Source organism: Bombina bombina, chromosome 6, assembly GCF_027579735.1.
Source record: "Bombina bombina isolate aBomBom1 chromosome 6, aBomBom1.pri, whole genome shotgun sequence".
Lineage (NCBI taxonomy): Eukaryota > Metazoa > Chordata > Amphibia > Anura > Bombinatoridae > Bombina > Bombina bombina.
Genome location: NC_069504.1, coordinates 925,632,333 through 925,653,069, shown reverse-complemented (window position 1 = coordinate 925,653,069; position 20,737 = coordinate 925,632,333). Strand labels below are relative to the sequence as shown.

Here is a 20,737-nt window from a genome sequence, read left to right as displayed (position 1 = left end):
TTAACCCAAATTTTCTGAGAGTCTCAAATAGATATTCCCATTCTATAGAGTCAAACGCCTTTACCGCGTCGAGAGTTAAGAGTGCACAATCATATAAGAAATGTCTATCTGAGTTTTGGCGAATATTCCAAATATAATCTATTAAGGTTGTCAGTTTCCGTATATTTTTAGAAACATTTCTAAAAGCCATAAACCCTGATTGATCTGGATGTATCACTTCATTAAGACATAGCATTAATCTGGCTGCTAGGATAGAGGATAAAATCTTATAGTCCGCATTAAGTACGGAGATTGGTCTATAAGACCCTGGATCTTCGGGGTCTTTTCCTTTTTTAAGAATCAGGGAAATGTTAGCAGCCGCAAAATATCCTGAAGGTATCTTCCCGTTTCTGTAATAATTATTGAATAATTTTACTAGAGTGGGTTTAATTTCTTCTGCAAGTATTTTATAATACTCTGCCGGCAGGCAGTCCGGCCCTGCAGCTTTATTCAATTTTGCCTTATCAATTGCTTCTGCTATCTCATTTTCTGAAATAGGGGCATTAAGCCTTTCCACTAGATCTTGTGAAACTCTCGGAATTTTTATTTGAGACCAAAATTTATCCTGGTTCTGCTTATGATTAGTACTCTGCGTGTATAGTTTTTGATAATACACAAACAACGTTTTATTGATATCAGATATTTCTGTATGTCTGTTATCCTGATCCCTAATTGCTAAAATGTAATTTTTTTTCTTTCTCCCTTTGACCAACTTAGCTAAAAATTTTGCTGAATAACCAAAATGTCCCTTGTATCGCAGATTTAGTTTTCTCTCCTCTTCTAAGGATTTTTGTCTAAAGAAAACGTCTCGTTCCTGTCTAGCACTAAGATATTTTTTCCACAACGCAGAATTTGACTCTCTAATATATTTCTGATAACTATTCTTGACCTGTTTCGCGAGTTGGATTTCTCTCCTTTTATCTTTGCGATTTCTTTTACACATATAAGCCTTAATTTCTCCCCTTAAATACGCCTTAGAGGCTTCCCAGAATGTCTTGATTTTCTGGAAATATGCTATATTGAAAGTGCAATAATCTTTCCATTTCTGTTTTAACCAGAGATTAAATCTGATATTCTTATGCATATATCGTGGGAATATAATGGTTAGATTTCTATTCGCCTGATTCTCTAAGGATTGAAACGATAGTGACACAATCGCATGGTCGGAGATCACTATATCGCCTATTAAGGCCTTGACCTTCTGTAAAGATAGGGTCTCTGAAACTAGTAAATAATCTATTCTCGAAAATGTTCTGTACTTTTTAGATTCGCAGGTAAATACCCGCACATCTGGATTTTGGAGTCTCCATAGATCAGTTAATTTCAACTGGAGGCAAAATTTTCTCATATATTTAGCTTGACTGTTATATACTGCTATATTTTTTTTTGAAAATCTATCTAGCTCAGGGCAAAACGAGAGATTAAAATCACCACCTATCACGAGGTTATCCGATATAAATGGCAGTAGCTTGCTCTTTAACTTTTCCCAAAAATCTTTAGAAAAATTATTCGGCGCATAAATGTTACAAAAGACAAATCTTCTCCCTTCTATCCGTACTTGTAACAGGATATACCTAGCCCCCTGATCTACTTCCATCTGTATAATCTGATATGATAGATTTTTATTAAACAATATTGCCACCCCTAATTTTCTGCCTCTACATGGAGTGGCAAAAACCTCTCCTATCCAATTGCACTTCAGTTTGGGGATTTCTATATGTTTTAAATAAGTTTCCTGTATAAATGCTACACTTGGTTCCAGCGCACCTAGTTTTTTAATTATCATCTTACGTTTTATTGGATTAGTGATACCCCCCACATTCCAAGATAAAATCTTAAGGTTCCCTAATTCTTCAATCATGATACACTAATATGCAAGATTATGAGCTGCTTGCAGTTCCACCTATCTCTGTCTTTCCTCATATTTCCTATTACCAGATCTAATTTCTGCTACTCCAGCTTTTATCCAACAGCATAATACTGTAGTCCCTCATCTATACATGGACCCCAACAAATACCAATATCATGACAAGATCCGTATACATAATCACCTTCAGAAGATATTTCCGCCCTCTTTATCAACATTTTCCCCAAAGATAAAGCCCTGAGAGAAAAAAAAAAAAAAAAAAAAAAAAAGGGGGAAACCCAAGCCCAATAATAAAAAATTAAAATCCAAAACTTCACATTCACAGCACTCATACCCATTCCTGAAAATTAAATACTCTAATGTGAGAGAACCTATCTCCCTTGATTATTATTTGGAATCACTGTATTCTCTCGCTTTGGCAGGTTCACTAAACGTAATCTTATTACCATTGTCGTCTACTATAATTTTGGCGGGGTAAATTAAACGAGCTTTAAGACCCTTATTTATCATAGCCGTGCAGATAGGGGACATAGTTTTCCTTTTTTGAACTGTTTCGTTAGAGAAATCTTGAAAAAGCATGATTTTTTATCATTCATGGTAAAAGTATCAACTTTCCTGTAAAGCCTCAATATCTCAACTTTATCCTGATACTTAAGTAATTTAAATATACATGTCCTATTTCTAGCTAGGCCATTAACACCAATTCTTTTTGGTCCTATCCTATGTGCCCTTTCCACGGACAAGGGTAGAGCTTGTGGGGGAAACCCTAAAGCCTGGGGTAGTGTTTGGGAGGTAAATTCAATCAAGTTATCAAATTCAGCTGATTCGGGGATACCTACTATTCTTATGTTATTACGCCTGGAGCGATCTTCTTGATCCTCCAGGCGAGCTTCCATGCTATGGATCATGGACTGTTGCTTAGAGAGGGTATTTTCTTGTTGGTTAACCATATCCTCTAAAGAAGCTATTCTATCCTCTGCTTCCGTCATCCTAGTGGCGAAATGTTTAACTTCCTGATTTAGAGTATTGAGTTCACTAGAGATTCCACTTAACTCTTTTTTAATTATTTCAAATTGTGGTAAAAAAAGATTATTAATTTGTACTAATAATGGCTGATTATCGTTTGATGTATTCAATATTTCACTGGAATCCGCACTTATATTAGCCCCCTTATAATTTTTTTTTTCTTTAGCTTTGGCAGGCATTTTAGAAAGTTGTTGTGAAAAATATCTATCTAAAGACATGCGAAGTCAGTAGATGTGCAAGAATAGACAAACAAACACAAATGGTGAAAGGACAAAAAAAACAAAAAAAAAACCTTATCTAATAATAATATATATTGTGAACGTGTTAATCACCTCTATCAGTAGTGAGAGAAAAAAAAAACAAAAAACAAAACTCAAGTATTTGTTTCAGGGTATAAAAAAATCCTATAACTGTTGTGCTTACCTAGCTTGGGTGTTTCAGACAGAAGAGAAACAGCAAAAAACCCTTAAACTGTTTACAGTTATGTTTGAAATATGTCTCCCCGTGAATTTGGGAGATTTATATACAAAACAAAAAAATAGTGAACAACCTATATCAGTGCTTAAACAGTGCTAGAGGAGCCTGCTCAATAAATACTAATCCTGGGGTAAACCTAACTTATAGCAGTGAACACTAGGTTAGATAGTTACTGATATTAATATACAACCCATAAACGTAACATTGATTAAATATACATTTTGCATGTCAAACCACTGTTTTATCCCAACTTTCCCTTTTTGTAGCAGTAACATATATCTATATTCCAACTGTCTCTGAATTTACAAGGAGTAGCAAATGGCCCTTATGCAGGGTAGTTATTGATGTTAGACAAACAGTCCCTTCCTTGTCCTATCTTTCTTGCTTGCTTTTCACAGATTTTCCTTCTCCTTTCCCTTTCCTCTCCCCTCTCCTTAGTAGGGAGATTTTTGACAAATAGTACAAGAGAATCAGGGTAGCGTCTCTCAGTTACATCAAAAAGACCAAAAGAACAGTCCCATCAAATAAAAAGAGCACATACCAGTGTAGTAGGGGATCGCCTGTACCAAACACAGAGCAAAAAGAGTTTATACGATACCTCTACCCTATTCCGGTTTGCAGTTCAGGTTTCCAGAGTCCCTTGTCTTGAGCCTCTATATCTTTTAAATGTTCTAGAGCAGGCTGCTATCGACTGATGTAATTGTTGTGTATTTAGCTCAGCTTCAACAGCCGACAGGTATGGACAGAGTAGCAACCACGGATCCCTCCGCGGCCAGAACTCGTTCCACGGTCAGCCACCTCTCTGTTTCCGGAATCGATGACCCGTTACGCCCTACCAGGAGGGCACAGGTTTCTTCTCTCTTACTGCATCTCTGCTAGTACCATCAGGTAGGTGCCGGTAAGGGGAGGAATCGTAACGTGCAGCTTTGTTGTCTGAGCTAGTTAGTATTGCCGAGATTGCTTGTACAGGGGGTCCCCAGATCTCGTCACACACAAAGGTAGTAGCGTATCCGCATACGGGCTTCGGCTGAGAGCTGCGGCAATGCCCACCGCAAAGGTGCCAACGGGGCTGTCGGGATAACAGCCAAAAGGCGGTCTCAATCAGTGGAGTCGTTCTTCTCCGACCCTCGGTACACGCCGAAGTGAGAACAGCGTGCAGGAGAGCGCCACTTCCGCCGGAAGCCCAGGACAGAATCTTGATTAAAAGAGCACTTTTCTATTTTGGCAAACAGATGATTATCTATGAGCCCTTGGAGTACCATCTTGACATGAGATATGTGATCTTGAAGAGACTGAGAGAAGATGATAATATCATCAAGATAGATGATTACAAAGGTGTCAAGTAGTCACGGAATATTTTGTTCACAAAAATGTTGGAATACTGCAGGAGCATTGCAGAGCCCGAATGGCATGACTATAATGTCTGAATTGAGTATTAAACGCTGTCTTCCATTTATCCCCTTTGTGTATTCTGAATAGACTGTATGCACCCGCAGGACCAATTTGGTGAAAATAGTAGCACTTTGAAGTTAAGTAAACAGTTCCAGAATAAGTGGAAGGGGATAGCTGTTTTTGACCGTTATCTGGGTCAGACCTCTGTAGTCAATACAGGGACAGAGATCCCCATTGTTTTTTTTCCCCAAAAAGAATCCAGCACTGACTGGAGAAGAAGAGGGACGTATGAAACCTCTAGCCAGATCGTACTTGATGTATTCCTCCATAGCGAGATTTTCTGGCCTGGACAGAGGGTAGGTCTTACCACGGGTAAAGGTGCTCAAGGAAGGTGGTCAATAGGGCAATCAAATGAACAATGAGGGGGAATGCGTTCAGCCTCTTTCTTAGAGAACACATCAAGGAAATCATGGTAAGATACAGGCGAGAAATCAGGTGTTTCCAAAGTAGCCACTATAGTAACTGGGGGCTTGGCAAGACTGTGTAAACAGTTGTCGAAACAAGTTGAACCCCAGGAAGAAAGTTCACCTTGAGTCCAATAAAACGTTGGGTTGTGCAACTGGAGCCAGGGGAGACCAAGGATTATGGGGACATGAGGATTCGGTATAACATCAAAGCGAATCAATTTGGAGTGGAGCACTGTTCGCTCTAAGGCCAGTTTTGTGAGCGGCCCAGTAGTGAAACAGTTAATTAGAGCAATTAGCAGACACTACACAATGCAGACTGCAAGGTGTGGTTCCCTTATTCACTATTTCACTGCTGAGCCGCTCACAAAACTGGCCTTAGAGGGAACGCTGGAGTGGAGTACTCCTACAGAAAAACGTAGAGCCTTTGTAGAAAAGAGAATGAGTCCAGAGCCCAACGGATCACTGCTGATAGTGGAAACCTTGACAAAGTGGTCTTTGGAACAAAGAGGTATGCTTTGGGATGATACAAAAGATGAGTCAATGAAAGCACCTCCTGCTCCAGAATCAATAAGGCCTTGGAAATGAATCTTGCAATCTCCAAGGTGAATAGTTACAGGCACAAAAAGTTTATTGTTGAAGGAAGATTCTATTTGGCTTAACTCAGTCCCTTAAACTGGAGTTAAGTCCTGACTTTTACTGGCCTTGTAGGACATTCCCTCAATAAATGACCCTTTAGGCCACAATATAGGCACAGACCAATTGTCTGTCTTCTCAGGCGTTCAGTCACCGTCGATTTAATGGTTCAGACTTCCATAGGTTCTACTTGTTTCGGGGGAGAAGTAGAAAAAGACCCAGGATTGGAGAAACAGGGAGCGAGGCAGAATGATGTCCTGGGCATAGGTTTACGACTTGTCTCCTTTTCTTGTTGTCATTCACTATACCTGGCGTCAAGTCTGATACAGAGGTTAATTAGGTCTTTTAAGGAATCCGGGAGACCCCGAAACACAAGTTCATCCTTCAGACACTCAGAGAGTCCCTTATGAAATTCTGCTTTTAGGGCTCCCTGATTCCAGGTTTCAGCAGCCAGAGAGTGAAACTCAATGGCATATTGTGCAACTTCAAGGGTTCCTTGACACAGGTCTGGCAGGCTAGCCTTGGCAGCAGCAGATCTACCAGGTTTATTGAAAACAGAAGAGAATATGGAAAGAAAATAATTCACATCATGAAGGATAGGATCATCCTTTTCCAGAAGCGGAGATACCAAGGCCAGGGCTTTCCCTTTCATTAAAGAAATAAGAAAGTTGATCCTAGAAGAGAGTGCAGTAAAGAGCACAGGACTATTTTGGAAATGAAGGCGGCACTGGTTTCAAAAAACCACAACAGTCTTTAGGGTTACCATCATATTTGTCAGGAAGGGGTATCTTGGGATTAGGGTGCCCTTCAGGGTGGTCAGCTGGGACGTCAGGTTTGGAACTGGGAGGAGCAGCTACGATAGGGTTGGATTGTACTGGGGCAGCCAATGTTTGTAGCAAAGCAGCAATCTGATCTAATTTTGAGTCCAAGGACTGTAAATGGGCTGCATGGGTTCTAGAAGTTGTCCTTGGTGGGTCACAGCCCTGGCCAGCTCAGTGGGGTCCATATTATGGTCCGTTTGTATGGTCAGCCTTATAGAATCAGTCCAGGACTAGACCCAATTGCTAGAGTAAATATATCACGCACACTGAGAAAAACCCAGGACGTGACCCACTCAGTAATAAGAAAGTAATAATACAGAATACACAGAACTGATTACTTACAGTAGATGCAGGAATAAAGGGGAGCTGCGTACTTAATTCTTGGAGACATGAAGCTGAGAGCAGGCAAAGCAGAGGGCAGTTTATCTTTAAGGCAGGCAAAGGTTAGTCCATTAGAGTGGTCAGCAAAGCAGAGGTCAGTATCACTTTATGGATGACAGAGGGTAATCCAAAAAAGTGGTCAGGCAAAGCAGAGGTCAGTATCACTTTATGCCAGGCAGAGGGTAATCCAAGAGAGTGGTCAGGTAAAACAGAGGTCAGTATCACTTTATGGCAGGCAAAAGGTAATCCAAGAGAGTGGTCAGGTAAAACAGAGGTCAGTATCACTTTAAGGTAGGTAGAAGATAAGCCAAGAGAGTGGTCAGGCAAAGCAGAGGTCAGTAACACTGTATGGCAGGCAAAGGGTAATCCAAGAGAGTGGTCAGGCAAAGCAGAGGTCAGTAACACTGTATGGCAGGCAGAGGGTAATCCAGCACAAAGGAACACAGGACAGAAAGCACGTACCCAGGACACAGGATGTATCCAACAAACAGGCCAAGAAGATCCGTCCCGCAGAGGATTTTAAGACCCGCCTGACGTTATCAGAAAGGGTCGGCTGAGAGACTGTCACGTTGCTAGGCAACATGATGCTATCGTGAAGACCAGACTGATCCGGGAGCCGTGGCGTCACGGCGATGATTGGATCCATGACAAGAGGACTGATCTGAGGTCTAATATAGCAAAATGGCTGAGAGCTGCTGCAGGCCAGGGGTTTGGAATAAGTTCTTATGTGGCAATACAGCTGAAAGGGCCTGCAAATATATGGGACTAGTATGGTAATATGGGTATCTTTATTTGAAAAAGCAAGAATCTAAGCTTAAGAGCCGGACCCTTTTTGGTTCAGCACCCTGGGTAGAGCTTTCTGATTGGTGGCTACATTTAGCCACCTATCATCAAGCGCTAACCAGGTGCTTAACCAAAAATGGGCCTGCTCCTAAGCTTACATTCTTGCTTTTCAAATAAAGATACTAAGAAAACAAAGACAATATGATAAGAGTAAATTAGAAAGTTGCTTAAAATAGCATTCTCTATCTAAAATATGAAAGAAAACATTTGGGTTTATTATCCCTTTAAGAATGGGTGTTAGCTAACTTATACCAATGTATCTAAACACATGCGTTCCTATTAATACTAATAGATTCCCACATTGTAAATTAAGTGAATCTTATACCATTCGCATCTATTTGTCAATTCTTTCAAAACAATTTAAGAACATCAATATATTTTTATACTAGATGTAGAATCCATACTTCTACCTTGTGTTTCCCTTTGCTTGGAATCACATTTTTCAACAATGGATCATCCATTAGAATAGGCCAATACTTTTCTATGGCTCGTTCTATTTGGCTTGATGCAGTATTAAATCTTATGACAAATGCCAATTCATTTCCATACACTGGGGTTCTCTCTTTTTGATCAGATCTTTTTTGTCTAGTTCTTTGGCTCTTTGGTATGCCCTCTCTATTTCTCTTTCTGGATATGCCTTTGCTTTAAATCTTTGTTTGATTATTTCTGATTCCCTCTCAAAATCACTTACTTCAGTACAATTTCTCCTAGCTCTCTGAAATTGGCAGTAAGGAACATTTTGAATCCAATTTTTATGATGGCCACTCTTGCAGTGGAGGTATCCATTTGTATCGGTTTCCTTTCTATAGAGATTAGTTGTTATTTTACGATTAATGTGATATAGTTCCAAATCCAAAAATGTAATTTTTTCCCTATTGTGACTTTCTGTAAATGTGTGTATGCTGCTGGAAAACAGTAATAACTAGAAGCATGTTTGCTAATACATTTTTGTTACAAAATGCTTTGTATGAATTACAATTTTGAACTGTATGCCCCTTTAAAGGGACATGAAACCTAAGATTGTTGATTAATGAGTCAAATAGATCATACCAAATTTAACAACTTTCCAATTTACTGCCATTATCTTATTGGCATCCTTTGTTCAAAAGCATACCTAGGTAGGCTCAGGAGCTGGCTGCTGATTTGTGGCTGCACATAGGTCTCTTGCCATTGGCTTCCCAATGGGTTCAGCTAGCTCCCAGAAGTGCATTGCTTATTCTTCTTCAACAAAGGATACCAAGAGAATGAAGCCAAACTGATAATAGGCATAAAATGGGAAGTTGTTTAAAAATGTAAGCGATATCTCACTCATGAAACAAAAATGTTTTCTTGTGATTCTTTAAAGGGGACCTTCTAATGCCAAAATTGCAAACAATAATTTGAGTATGACATTTCTAGGAACTGGCAGGGTGGTTGTGTAAGTGCTGCTCCTAATTGAATTAGAGGCCATGAGTACTCCCACTTTTATCTTTGTTTATTCCTTATAGATAAGCATACAGAAACACTCAAGGGATGTAATAACCCAATAAAAAATGCTCTAATGTCGTGGCTGTCCTCAAGCCTCCCTAACAGGCCAGATTTTAATTCTTACACTGGATGAGAGCAGGTTCATAACCATGGTTACTAATCATATGTTTAATTCACCTGTGCTCCAGTTCAGATAGCCTGAAAATCTGCTCTGTTAGAGGGGCTGAGGACAGGTTTGAAAACCCCTCCTTTAATGTTTTGGAGCATTTTATGATTGATCATTGTATCTCTTTTGCAAGTTAAACTCCACAAAGCATTGTTGGCTGACCAATCAGTTATACCATACACAAGTAGCCACCAATCATTGGCCTCTCCCTTTTCAGGACTATTAGCTTGCATTAAACTATAACACAACTACTCAGAAACGTGTATAACAATAACACATTTGAGCAACATATTGTTTCATTATTATGTTTCTTTATATATAAAAAATAAATTTCACAGTTTATGGAAACCATTCACTATAGTTTACAGAACTCTAGCCTAAAGAGTGCCATAGGATCTGGTCACATTAGAGAATAGGTAGAGGCTAGGCTGTTAGTAATCAAACTCTCACATGTTCTCTAATTCTCTTGTCATATCACTCAATATCACTGAACCTCAATTCACTCAGTTCTACACGTTAAACCTGGGAGATATACTCAGACATACACACATTCAAAAGTACTGTTATACATTTGCAATAGATGGGCGAACACTGGTTCATTCTTTTTTTTTTTTTTTACATTTCACAGTACTGTCACATACATACAAACACGGAACGCAGGTCCAGAAACAAGCAGCTCATTATAAGCCGTCACCGCCCCAGGAGGGTGGATCTCATAGTATGCGAAAAAACCTTCAATATATGTTAGAAAACAAAACCCTATTTCACATACAACAACGTGCACTTCGTTGTGCGTGCACAATTCTGTCACAGGCCAGCCAATCATATGCGCAGTAGCAGAATCTCGTTTGTGTCTCGCGAGATGTGAACCTGAAGCTCGATTCAAACTTACCAGCCAACGTTCCTGACTATAACCAGCCCTGAAACATAGGAGAACACAGGCGGGCGCTGTCTATTGCAGGTACCGTAAGTACCAGTGTGACGTGTGCGCGTGATTAACCTGATATTAACCGATGCACCATTAATTTCATGCATTTACTGCCAACTGTATAGTCTTGTCTGGTAGCCAATGAAATAAACAGTTTGCTAAATGAGGGCATGTTCTGTTTTATTTTGTGGGTCTCAGTGAGGCTGTGGCTGGGCGGGGGCTTCACTGGGCTGTCTCAGCCTTTCAGTATTTATTTTTCCACAATGAAACCCAATTGAGGACCTTTCGGTTGACAGTAATATACAAATTATATATCTCAGTTATTCTGCCTTTAAGTGAAATAAATATTTTATAAAAGCAAAGTAAATGCATGTGTTATAAACGTCATATAGCTATAGAAACCATCTATAAGTTGAGTAGATATTTTGTTCGTTGATTTCCTTAGTTATTGGAAATATATATATATATATATATATATATATATACATACTGAGCGTGTGTGTATATATATATATATATATATACATACTGTGTGTGTGTGTATATATATATATATATATATATATATATATATATATATATATAATTACATGTACAGCATATGCTTTATTGTTTTTTTTTAAAAATCATTTTCCACACATTTCTCCCTTTTTGGTTGTGTTAAAATATTTCAGTATATTTGCAATAATTCATACAGAATTCTGTTATAGCTAGTGTTTGCTTGCATTTCGTCCTTATTTATATTTTGTGCATTGTACAGTGTGTTAGATATAACTCTAGAATGTATATCTGCAGCATCTATGGATACTGCTGATACTGCTGTTCCTATCCAAGATATTGTGCATTATTTAGTCAGGGAATGATGTGTGTATATCCCTGTCATCTTTTATGGGACACTCGTCTGATCTCCCCATGACTTTTTTTTTTTTTTCTGACTACCCAGCTAAAATTTTAGCCAATATTAAGATAAAATGAGGTGATATTAATAATCTTTTATTGCACAAATCATCATTTAATACATTTATGTTAAATTATGCAGTTAACTTGTGCTTTGGATAGCAGAAATGATGATGATATAATATTAGAGAACATTACACTGTCTCCACCCGGCTACTTCATAATGCCACCCGGCTAGCAACATTTTCTGTGGACAACACTGATCTTGTTAGGCTAGTCCATTGACATATGCATAAGTAGCCTGTTCCTCATTTCTGTTTATTTCATATTGTAAATTGGAGAATGTCTGTGTGTATTTCTATATTATGCAATTAATTGTTTGTTAGAAAATTAGGTGTACCTGGTTATTAGTATTAATCTTTATTTGTAGAGCGCTACCACATTCCATAACTTTTGGTACATAAGGCTATGCAATTACATTGTTTAAAGTGAATGTAAATTTTAATTAATGAGTGCCTGGTTTTTAAAAATACTATTAAAAACAAGAGCACTTTCATTCATTAAACTTTACATTGCAGCATATTTTTTAAAAAATACTTATCTTTTCTTTAGCTAACCCGGGCCGGCAATCCCACGGCCGCAGCTCATGCTGTACTTGGCTTAGCAATGACTAAACCGGCTTCCTCCAATCACGGCGTGGCCTCACGAGATATGCGCTCTGGGGTGCACGCCATGATTGGTGGAAGCCGGTTTGTCATTGCCGAGGTAAGTACAGAGGAGCTGTGGGCGAGGGACTGCCGGTCCGGGTTTGCTAAATAAAAAGGTATTTTAAAAAAATATGCTGCAATGTAAAGTTTAATGAATGAAAGTGCTCCTGTTTTTAATAGTATTTTTAAAAACCAGGCGCTCATTCATGAAAATTTACATTAACTTTAATGGTAAAAATATTGATACTAAACAAATCAATACAGAAGGAGGTCCATGTTCGGAAGAGCTTACAGTCTACAGTTTCAAGAGTGTGATTAGTATATCTCACTTCTGCAAATTACAATCCATGTCACAAGTCCATTCAAGATTTATCATGTTGTTTTTAAAAGAATAGTATACTGTAAAATATTTCCTTTTTAACGCGTTTCCAATTATCAATTTTTCTACTGGATTGTATTAAATTATTTATAAATAACTCATTTACCTTTTATTTTGTCATTTGAATGGCTGCTTTTGCCTGCTGAAACCCCTACCTATACAGAAAGTTGTAATACTGCAATAATGGGTACAGAAAAGCTTTGTAAGCAAAAAGCAGTAGTTGTAGTCACCTTCCCGGTGGGGGAGAGAGTTACTAAAATTAGCATTTATTATTGAATTGCTCTCTTTAATAGGCTTTGTATATACATAAAGAGATAAGATAGTGGTTTCTGTGCTTATATAGTTATAAGATTACAAGGTTTGCTTTCCCTGTAAGCGCAGTCCATTAAAATGAGTTGTGGTTTCAAAGAGCAAATTGTTTTTTTTTTTTTTCATATACAAAATAAGCATAAAGGAGCAATTTACCATACATTTTATACTCTTCAGCTGGTGTAACATGTAACATTAGAAACACATTAAAGGGCCATAATAGTTTAAAAAAAAAAAAAAAAAAAAAAAACCTGCATTGTTAGATTATGTAATTTCTATGACTATTAATCCTGCTCTACTGTGTGTTTAATCACCGCAAAGGGGTTAAACACAGTAGAAGTGCCTCCCAGGACGCATGGTGCATTGCTGGTTCCTTTTGGGGGGGTTAAACACACAAGACAGCAGGGTCGATAGTCGTAAAATGACATGCTCTAACAGATTAGAGTGTAATTTTTCAATTATTATGACCATTTAAGGGAAAACCATTGTTACAGTACACTGTACCATTATTGAAGATGACCTTTCAGAGGGGAGGTGGTAAGTAGGTGGGTTTTCATAGAGCGCTTGAAGTTATATAAACAAAAACAGTCTTGCTGTCAAAAGGGGGCGCCTCTTCAAGGTAAATGTCCAATATAATTACCCAAAACTCCCCACTAATAATGGCACATAGGAGAGAGTCTATATATGAATATACTGAGTCCCACTCGATCTCTAAATAGCCTCTAGCACACTGGCAGCTCTTCCATAAATCTTCCAAACTCTAGAAATAAATTTAAAAAGCAGTAGGCACCTCCTAGTGCAGAGTAGATGTACACACATATGATAACAGGCATACTCACAAATTTTACACAACTTCCCAATTTACTTCTATTATTTAATTTGTTATCCTTTGCTGAACGGTTTATCTAGAAAAGCTCAGGAGCAGCAAAGAACCTAGGTTTTAGCTGCTGATTGGTGGCTGCATATGTATACCGATTGTCATTGGCTCACCCATGTGTTCAGTCAGCAACCAGTAGTGCATTGCTGCTCATTCAACAAAGTATACCAAGACAAGAAAGAAAAAATAATAGGAGTAAATTAGAAAGTTGCTTAAAATTGCTCTATCTGAATCACAAAAGAAAAAAATGTGGGTTTCATATCCCTTTAATTAAAGGAATAGGAAAGTCAAAATTAAACTTGCATGATTCAGATAGAGCATGTCATTTTAAGACACTTTTAAATTTGCTTCTATTTTCAAATGTGCTTTATTCTCTTGGTATCCCTTGCTGAAAAAGAATACGCACATATTCAACACTAGTGGTAGCAGCTGATTGGTGGCTGCACACGTTCGTCTCTGTCAATGGGCTAACTAGATGTGTTCTGCTAGCTGCCAGTAGTGCAATGATGTTTCTTCAGCGAATGAAGCAAATTTGATAATAGAAGTAAATTGGAAAGTTATTTAGAATTTTATGTTCTATCCTAATCATGAAAGAAAATGTTGTGATTTTCTGTTCCTTTAAAATGGTAAAAGGTTAAAATATGAAGCATTACCAAAGTAACCTCAAACAAAGTAGCAAACATTCTGTGCGTTTTTCAGCTAGCTAGCTGTTTCCTCAGGCGTATAACTTATTTGTCTTCAGTACGGTCTCTACATGTTCCACGCCCACATGTATGCAATACTCTCCCTGATTGGCTTAGAGCACTGGTTTTAAAACCTGTCATCAGGCCTCCATAACTATCCAGATTTGGAGGATATCTAGACTAGAGCATAGGTTAAGTAATCAGCTGATTAGTAAACATGGTTTGTTTTACCTGCTCTCACCCAAGGTAATCCTGAAAATCTGGCCTGTTGGGGAGGCCTGAGGATAGGTTTTAACACCTGTGGCTGAGAGTGAACCATTTACGGAACAATAACCCGTATTTCTTTTCAACCCCATATGCCACAGGGCTAGTGTTCCCTGAACATCCTGCTGGTGTCTTTCACTGAGCTTACATAGCGCAGGCTATTATATTTTATCACAATTCACAGACCGGACATAGCCACGCCCATCGGGAGGTCCAGTTACACATTCGGTCTAGTCAGATGGATGCAGCCAAATTTCTGCATAGGTTGGTGTGTGTTTTTTTTCTTATACACTCTGGGTCGATGTGATAATGCTTGTGAGGCCGGCTGATAACTATTATTGTGTTTTGAGGGGATATGATTTTTTCATATAAATAACTGCTTACATACTGGGTATGTGCTCATTAGATCTGCCTAAGCCCAGACAGTGCTCAACAGATCCTGTATGCTATCCAAATGTATGTTCTATATCTTTCTAGTTTGCTCTCTCCTTGTACACCATTTGTTTACACTTTGGTTTCTATGGTAATTAACACCTATGGGTGCACTTATTTACTGGGGGAGGGGGTCTTGTATGCTTTAAAAGTTTTCTGTGCGAATCACACTCTTGGAGCACAGGATCTTGTCTGATGGGCTGCGTGGCCAGCTTAATGTGCTGGTTCAGAATGCGATTTTACAAGGTCCGAGACTACGACTTGAGGCACTAATGGAAAGTTCCATATACCCTGTCCCATCTCAAAATAGCCTACAAAAGTGTGAGTTAAAGACTTTTGGCATATATACAGAAGTGAATAGACTGCTCTTTTTCGGTAAAAGTTTCCTTGACAGAAGTGCTGGTGCCTGCTTTCATAATAGTGCTGGTATCTTGCTCTATATAGCTGTACCGTGGATGATAAATGCAAACACCTGGGGGGGGGGGGGGTGATAGGGACACAGACCCACATCACATCGCCGCCTGCCCGGCACTCACTGCCTCTTATTCTCTGTAACACACAGCGCACAGCATGGATGAGAGGCAGTGAGTGACGGGTACGAACAGCTAGAGAGCTGAAATTGCGGCCGTGGGGATGAATGAGGGAGATAGTGAAGTGAGGGGGGTGCCATATTAGTCTCACTGAACTGATTGAAGGGAGACACAGGAGCACGCAGGGACTAAAAGGAAAGGATCCTGTACTAGTGGGAGCTTTTGGGAGACGTCAGAGAAGAAGGGGTCAGGCGGCCATTTCAAAATGACCAGATGAGATCTAGTAAGTGTATTTTCTGCCAAAGTTTATTCAGATGAAAATTGGGCTACAGTTTACTGTAAGATCGTTAATTAACTTATCTAAATAAGTTACTTTATTTTTTGGGTTGACTGTCCCTTTAACTACAAGTATCATGAAGCAAATAAAGAGAAGATAGACATGAACGAAATCTTGTTACAAAAAGACAGGGAATTCAGCACTCTTTTAAAAATATAAGCTCCTCTAATGGAAATTCAACAACAAAGTTTTATTGAAGATCAGTGACATTTTGCCCTGTGGGCACACCACGAGTCTCTCAACATGTAAAGTTCTAAAAAAGTAGACAAACAAGATTTGTTGGCAGGTAGGTACATATGTTCAATAAATACACATTAATGTAGATACAAAATTCTACATACAGAAAACTGACCGGTCAGGGTGGGCACAGGTGCCATGTAGTTCCAAACAAGTGGATAGGAGAGTTACCTAACCAACTACACCCTACTGCTCACAGACCCCCCAGTAATCAACAAGCAGATTTAGGCTGGGCAGATATAAAATGGGATCTAAGTTGTTAGGTAAACATCTATTTACACTCAGTCACCCATACAAATGGATATAACAACATTAAATCAGCTTAAAGGAGCTTATCATAAAGAATTTAAATACAAGCACGGTAATATATTAAAGGTGGGGAATTTTCTAGACCAACTACACCCTGCTGCACACCGAACCCCCAATTACGGAGGTAAATACTGGGCAGGTATGAACTGGGATCTAAGTTGTCTAGTAAACAGACCCACCTAAATATGCACATATGACATGTAGTGATGCATAGATAGAATAAGCAGACTTCTAGCAATTATGCCATGGCAGTGGTTAAAAGGCATTCAAAGCGTTGGTATGCACAGTTATGCAAAAGGTTTGACTGAGCTTATAGTGTAGATTTATAGTTGGTATTTACTCAAGTAATAGGTCCGTAACCAAATACGTAGTGGCAAACCCTCGACAGGGATACTTGTGTCCGTTTGTATAAGGAATCAATATTTACTCCTACTTTCAAAACCAGTCAATGGCTCACATATAGGAGGTGCATACTACACCTTACTATCAGTTGCTCAGACAAAAGGAACCTTGCATGTCCTTAGAAGTAATGCTTTCCTTGGCTTTGTCCATGCTTTGAAAGAGAACTGCTCCATAGAATGCCAAAATTTTCATAGCGGTATTTTGCAATCCGGTACTCACATCACGTGGACCATTGACTGGTTTTGAAAGTTGGAGTAAATATTGATTCCTTATATAAACAGGCACAAGTATCCCTGTCGAGGGTTTGCCACTAGGTATACGGAACTGTTGCTTGAGTAAATACCAACTATAAATCTCCACTATAAGCTCAGTCGAACCTTTTGCATAACTGTGCATTCTAACGCTTTGAATGCCTTTTAACCACTGCCACAGCATTATTGCTTGAAGTCTGCTTATTAATCCTTGTATGCTTATTCTATCTATGCATCACTACATGTCATATGTGCATATTTAGATCCCAGTTCATACCTGCCCAGTATTTACCTCCGTAATTGGGGGTTCTGTGTGCAGCAGGGTGTAGTTGGTCTAGAAAATTCCCCACCTTTATTATAGTACCGTGCTTGTATTTAAATTCTTTATGATAAGCTCCTTTAAGCTGATTTAATGTTGTTATCCATTTGTATGGATGACTGTGTGTAAATAGGAGATGTTTACCTAACAACTTAGATCCCATTTTATATCTGCCCAGGATAAACCTCCTTGTTGATTACTGGGGGTTCTGTGAGCAGTAGGGTGTTGTTGGTTAGGTAACCCTCCTATACACTTGTTGGGAACTACATGGCACCTGTGCCCACCCTGACCGGTCAGTTTTCTGTATGTAGAAGTATTTATTGAACATATGTACCTACCTGCCAACAAATCTTGTTTGTCTACTTTTTTAGAACCTTTACATGTTGAGAGACTTGTGGTGTGCCCACAAGGTGAAATGTCACTGATCTTCAATAAAACTTTGCTGTTGAATTTCCATTAGAGGAGCTTTTATTTTTAAGAGTGCTGAATTCCCTGTTGTTTTGTAACAAGATTTCGTTCTTGTCTATCTTCTCTTTATTTGCTTCAATATACTGTATATATATTATTATATATAAAAAAATTATTTTTTAAATAACCACTCTAGGAAATAGGTAGTATTGACATGAGTGACACACTTTCAATATACTCTAGCATAATAACTGCCATATTGTTGAGCAGATGGTGATTTTGCAGTTTAGAAGGATTTCTGTTTTAAAGAGATTACCTGTTAATATGTCTTAATGGCTCTAATGAGCAGCAATACAATACAGAAGTTTTTTTTTTATGTAGGTCATTGCTTGTTATAGTTCTCTTCACACTTAATTGATTTGTATCCAGTTGTGTTTGAAATGTACTGCTGTGGGTTTCAAATACATATTCTTATTTATATTCTTTAACTATAAGTAAATGTTTACTTTTTTATTTTGTAATTGTTTGGTGGTGGTGTTGTTTTGTTTTGTTTTTTAATCTAGCCCATTTAATTTCCATGTACTCTATAGAGACAATGTAAGGTTATTTTCACATTAAACAATTGGACATTGATATTTTCATGCATGGCAAATGTATAATCTGTAATTCAATTTCATGAATATTATGTTTATCAGTCTTTATTTTATATTTAAACTTGGGAGAAGTCTTACAATGTAGAAGCCACACACAAATAAATAAAATCAATTTCACAGTATGTGCAACTGTGTTTATGTATAAAATAAGTACATTGAAAAAAGTCACCCCAGGATAGAACTCATTAGTATTAGTTTTCAGTGGATTGCTCATGTATACACCCAAACAGATGCTATTTGTAGCCGCCGGCTTCAAATCTGTATTTTAGCCTAAGTCCTTTCTTATTGACATTATGTTTTAGCGGAGTCATGAGTTATGTCACTATCCCGGGATGGAATAATCACCCAATGTGAAATCAAAGTTTTGTTTTTGTTATGATGGGGCCAAAGTAGTTAAATGAAGTGGAGAACCAAGCTAATCCTGTATTTACTAGGTATCAAATTCCAATTTTTAGTAGTCATGGTGCCCACATAACATGTATGATGTTCTGATGATTATACTACTGTGAATTATGACTAATCTATTTTTTTGTTTTAGCTTCGGATTTGCAACAATGGAAGAATCTGATACTATTTTGAAGCTTCGGCGCCAATTGAAAGAAGCCGAAGAAGAGAGAATGAAAGCTGCACAGTATGGGCTGAAACTACTAGAGAGTCAGATAGATCTGGAGAATCAGTTGGAAGAAAAGCAAAATGAAATGACAAACATCATTGAGGCAAATCTTTTAATTTGCTATAACCATTGTTTTTCACAGTTTTCATTTAATGTTCAAATTTTTATTTGATTTTTGTTAACGTCTGTTCTAAAATATTTTTATTATGCTGTAAAAATGTTGGTCTCCAATATTAATGTTGGTCTCCAATATTTTACGTGTGTTTGTATAATCCATAAATAGGTGGATGAATAAGCAAAACTTACCAAACTTACCAAATTGCATATGCTAAGGGTTGGTGTGCACTCTGTGCAGCTTTTTTTTTTTTTTTTTTTTTTTGGTGAGGCCAATTGGTCATTTAAATAAGAACTGTCCTAAAATATATTAGTCATTGATCAGGAAGGAAACACCATCTCCAAATAAATATTAGGAAATTAATTCTGATGTAGATTTGTTCATCTTATCCTTGATCAATGTTTTGGAATCTAGAGGTATTTTCAGTAGAGGTGAAGCAACTTGTATCTATGCACAGTTGGTAATGGGTCCACTTTGAGGCATATGATTGTTAACAAATCCAGTCACTTTTTTCCATTGCATGTATTCAATGGGTATTAGAAGGAGCAATATTGATGATTTTCTTTTTTTTTTTTCACCTCACAACAGATTTGAGGTTTCTGTATAGTCAATTGACATCAATTTAAATTTGCTATGAAAATAATAGGTGATATTTCACCATTATTCCTTGTGTACGGCTCCCGGTCCTTGCCTTTCTCTTGACTAAGCCAGTGGAGTATAAGTAAGAAATTACAGGAATTAGCTATTTATAATTTGTGTACAAACACAATTAGATAGTCAGTAATCCCATAAGTAGATGATAATGACATATGCATGGTATGTAGGAATATACACACACACACACACACACACACACGTATGGACTTAAGCATAAACATACTTACACAGTGATACTGGACTGGAACACTGAATACAACACATTCACTTTAATTAGGTTTTTGCATTTACACATGGCCTTTTCCCCCTAATAAAACTGTTAACTCACACACATTTAGGTCCAGATTACAAGTGGCACGCTAACAGTTACGTGCAAGCAGAAAAAGGTTTATTGCTCGCAACTATTTGCGCATTGCGTGTAGTGCTCGTATTACAAGTTGAAAGTAAACACGATTGCTTGAGCGCAATTGAAGTCGTGATAGCACGTCTTCAGAGCTCTGGTTAACTGTTTTGCGAAGTAAAAAAGTATCAAATACCATTATACTCAATAATACTATCTAATAAAATCTATTAAGAAAAAATATTGCACAAAAAAGTTATAAGGGCTCAAAGATATGAGGTCTCAGGTGGTAGAAAAAAATGGCAGGCAAAGGCTTTAATATAAAGATACATACATATGTTTAAATATGTGTGTATGTATGCTAAATCTTTTTACTTTCAACTTGTAATACAAGCGCTAACAGACGCATGCAAAAAGCTTCTAGCGGAGTTAGCGTGCAAGTGTTAAATACCGCTCCCTTTTAACCTATCCCTAAATTGGAGACACATGTTGCACACGGAAGCTCTTATAA

General features: G+C 38.0%; 1 protein-coding gene across 2 annotated transcripts in view; it reads left to right on the top strand.

Annotated features, from left to right (window-relative positions):
• SPDL1 (spindle apparatus coiled-coil protein 1) overlaps positions 1-20,737 on the top strand; it is a 293,738-nt gene that overhangs the window by 8,047 nt on the left and 264,954 nt on the right. The window contains exons 1-2 of one of the 2 annotated variants that reach the window (XM_053718565.1): positions 10,443-10,540; positions 19,040-19,217. In XM_053718565.1, the coding sequence (XP_053574540.1) occupies positions 19,056-19,217 (162 nt within the window). In that variant the 5' untranslated portion in view covers positions 10,443-10,540; positions 19,040-19,055. Of the gene's footprint in view, positions 1-10,442; positions 10,541-19,039; positions 19,218-20,737 lie in introns of those variants that run through there. The other variant, XM_053718566.1, reaches the window with a different exon arrangement.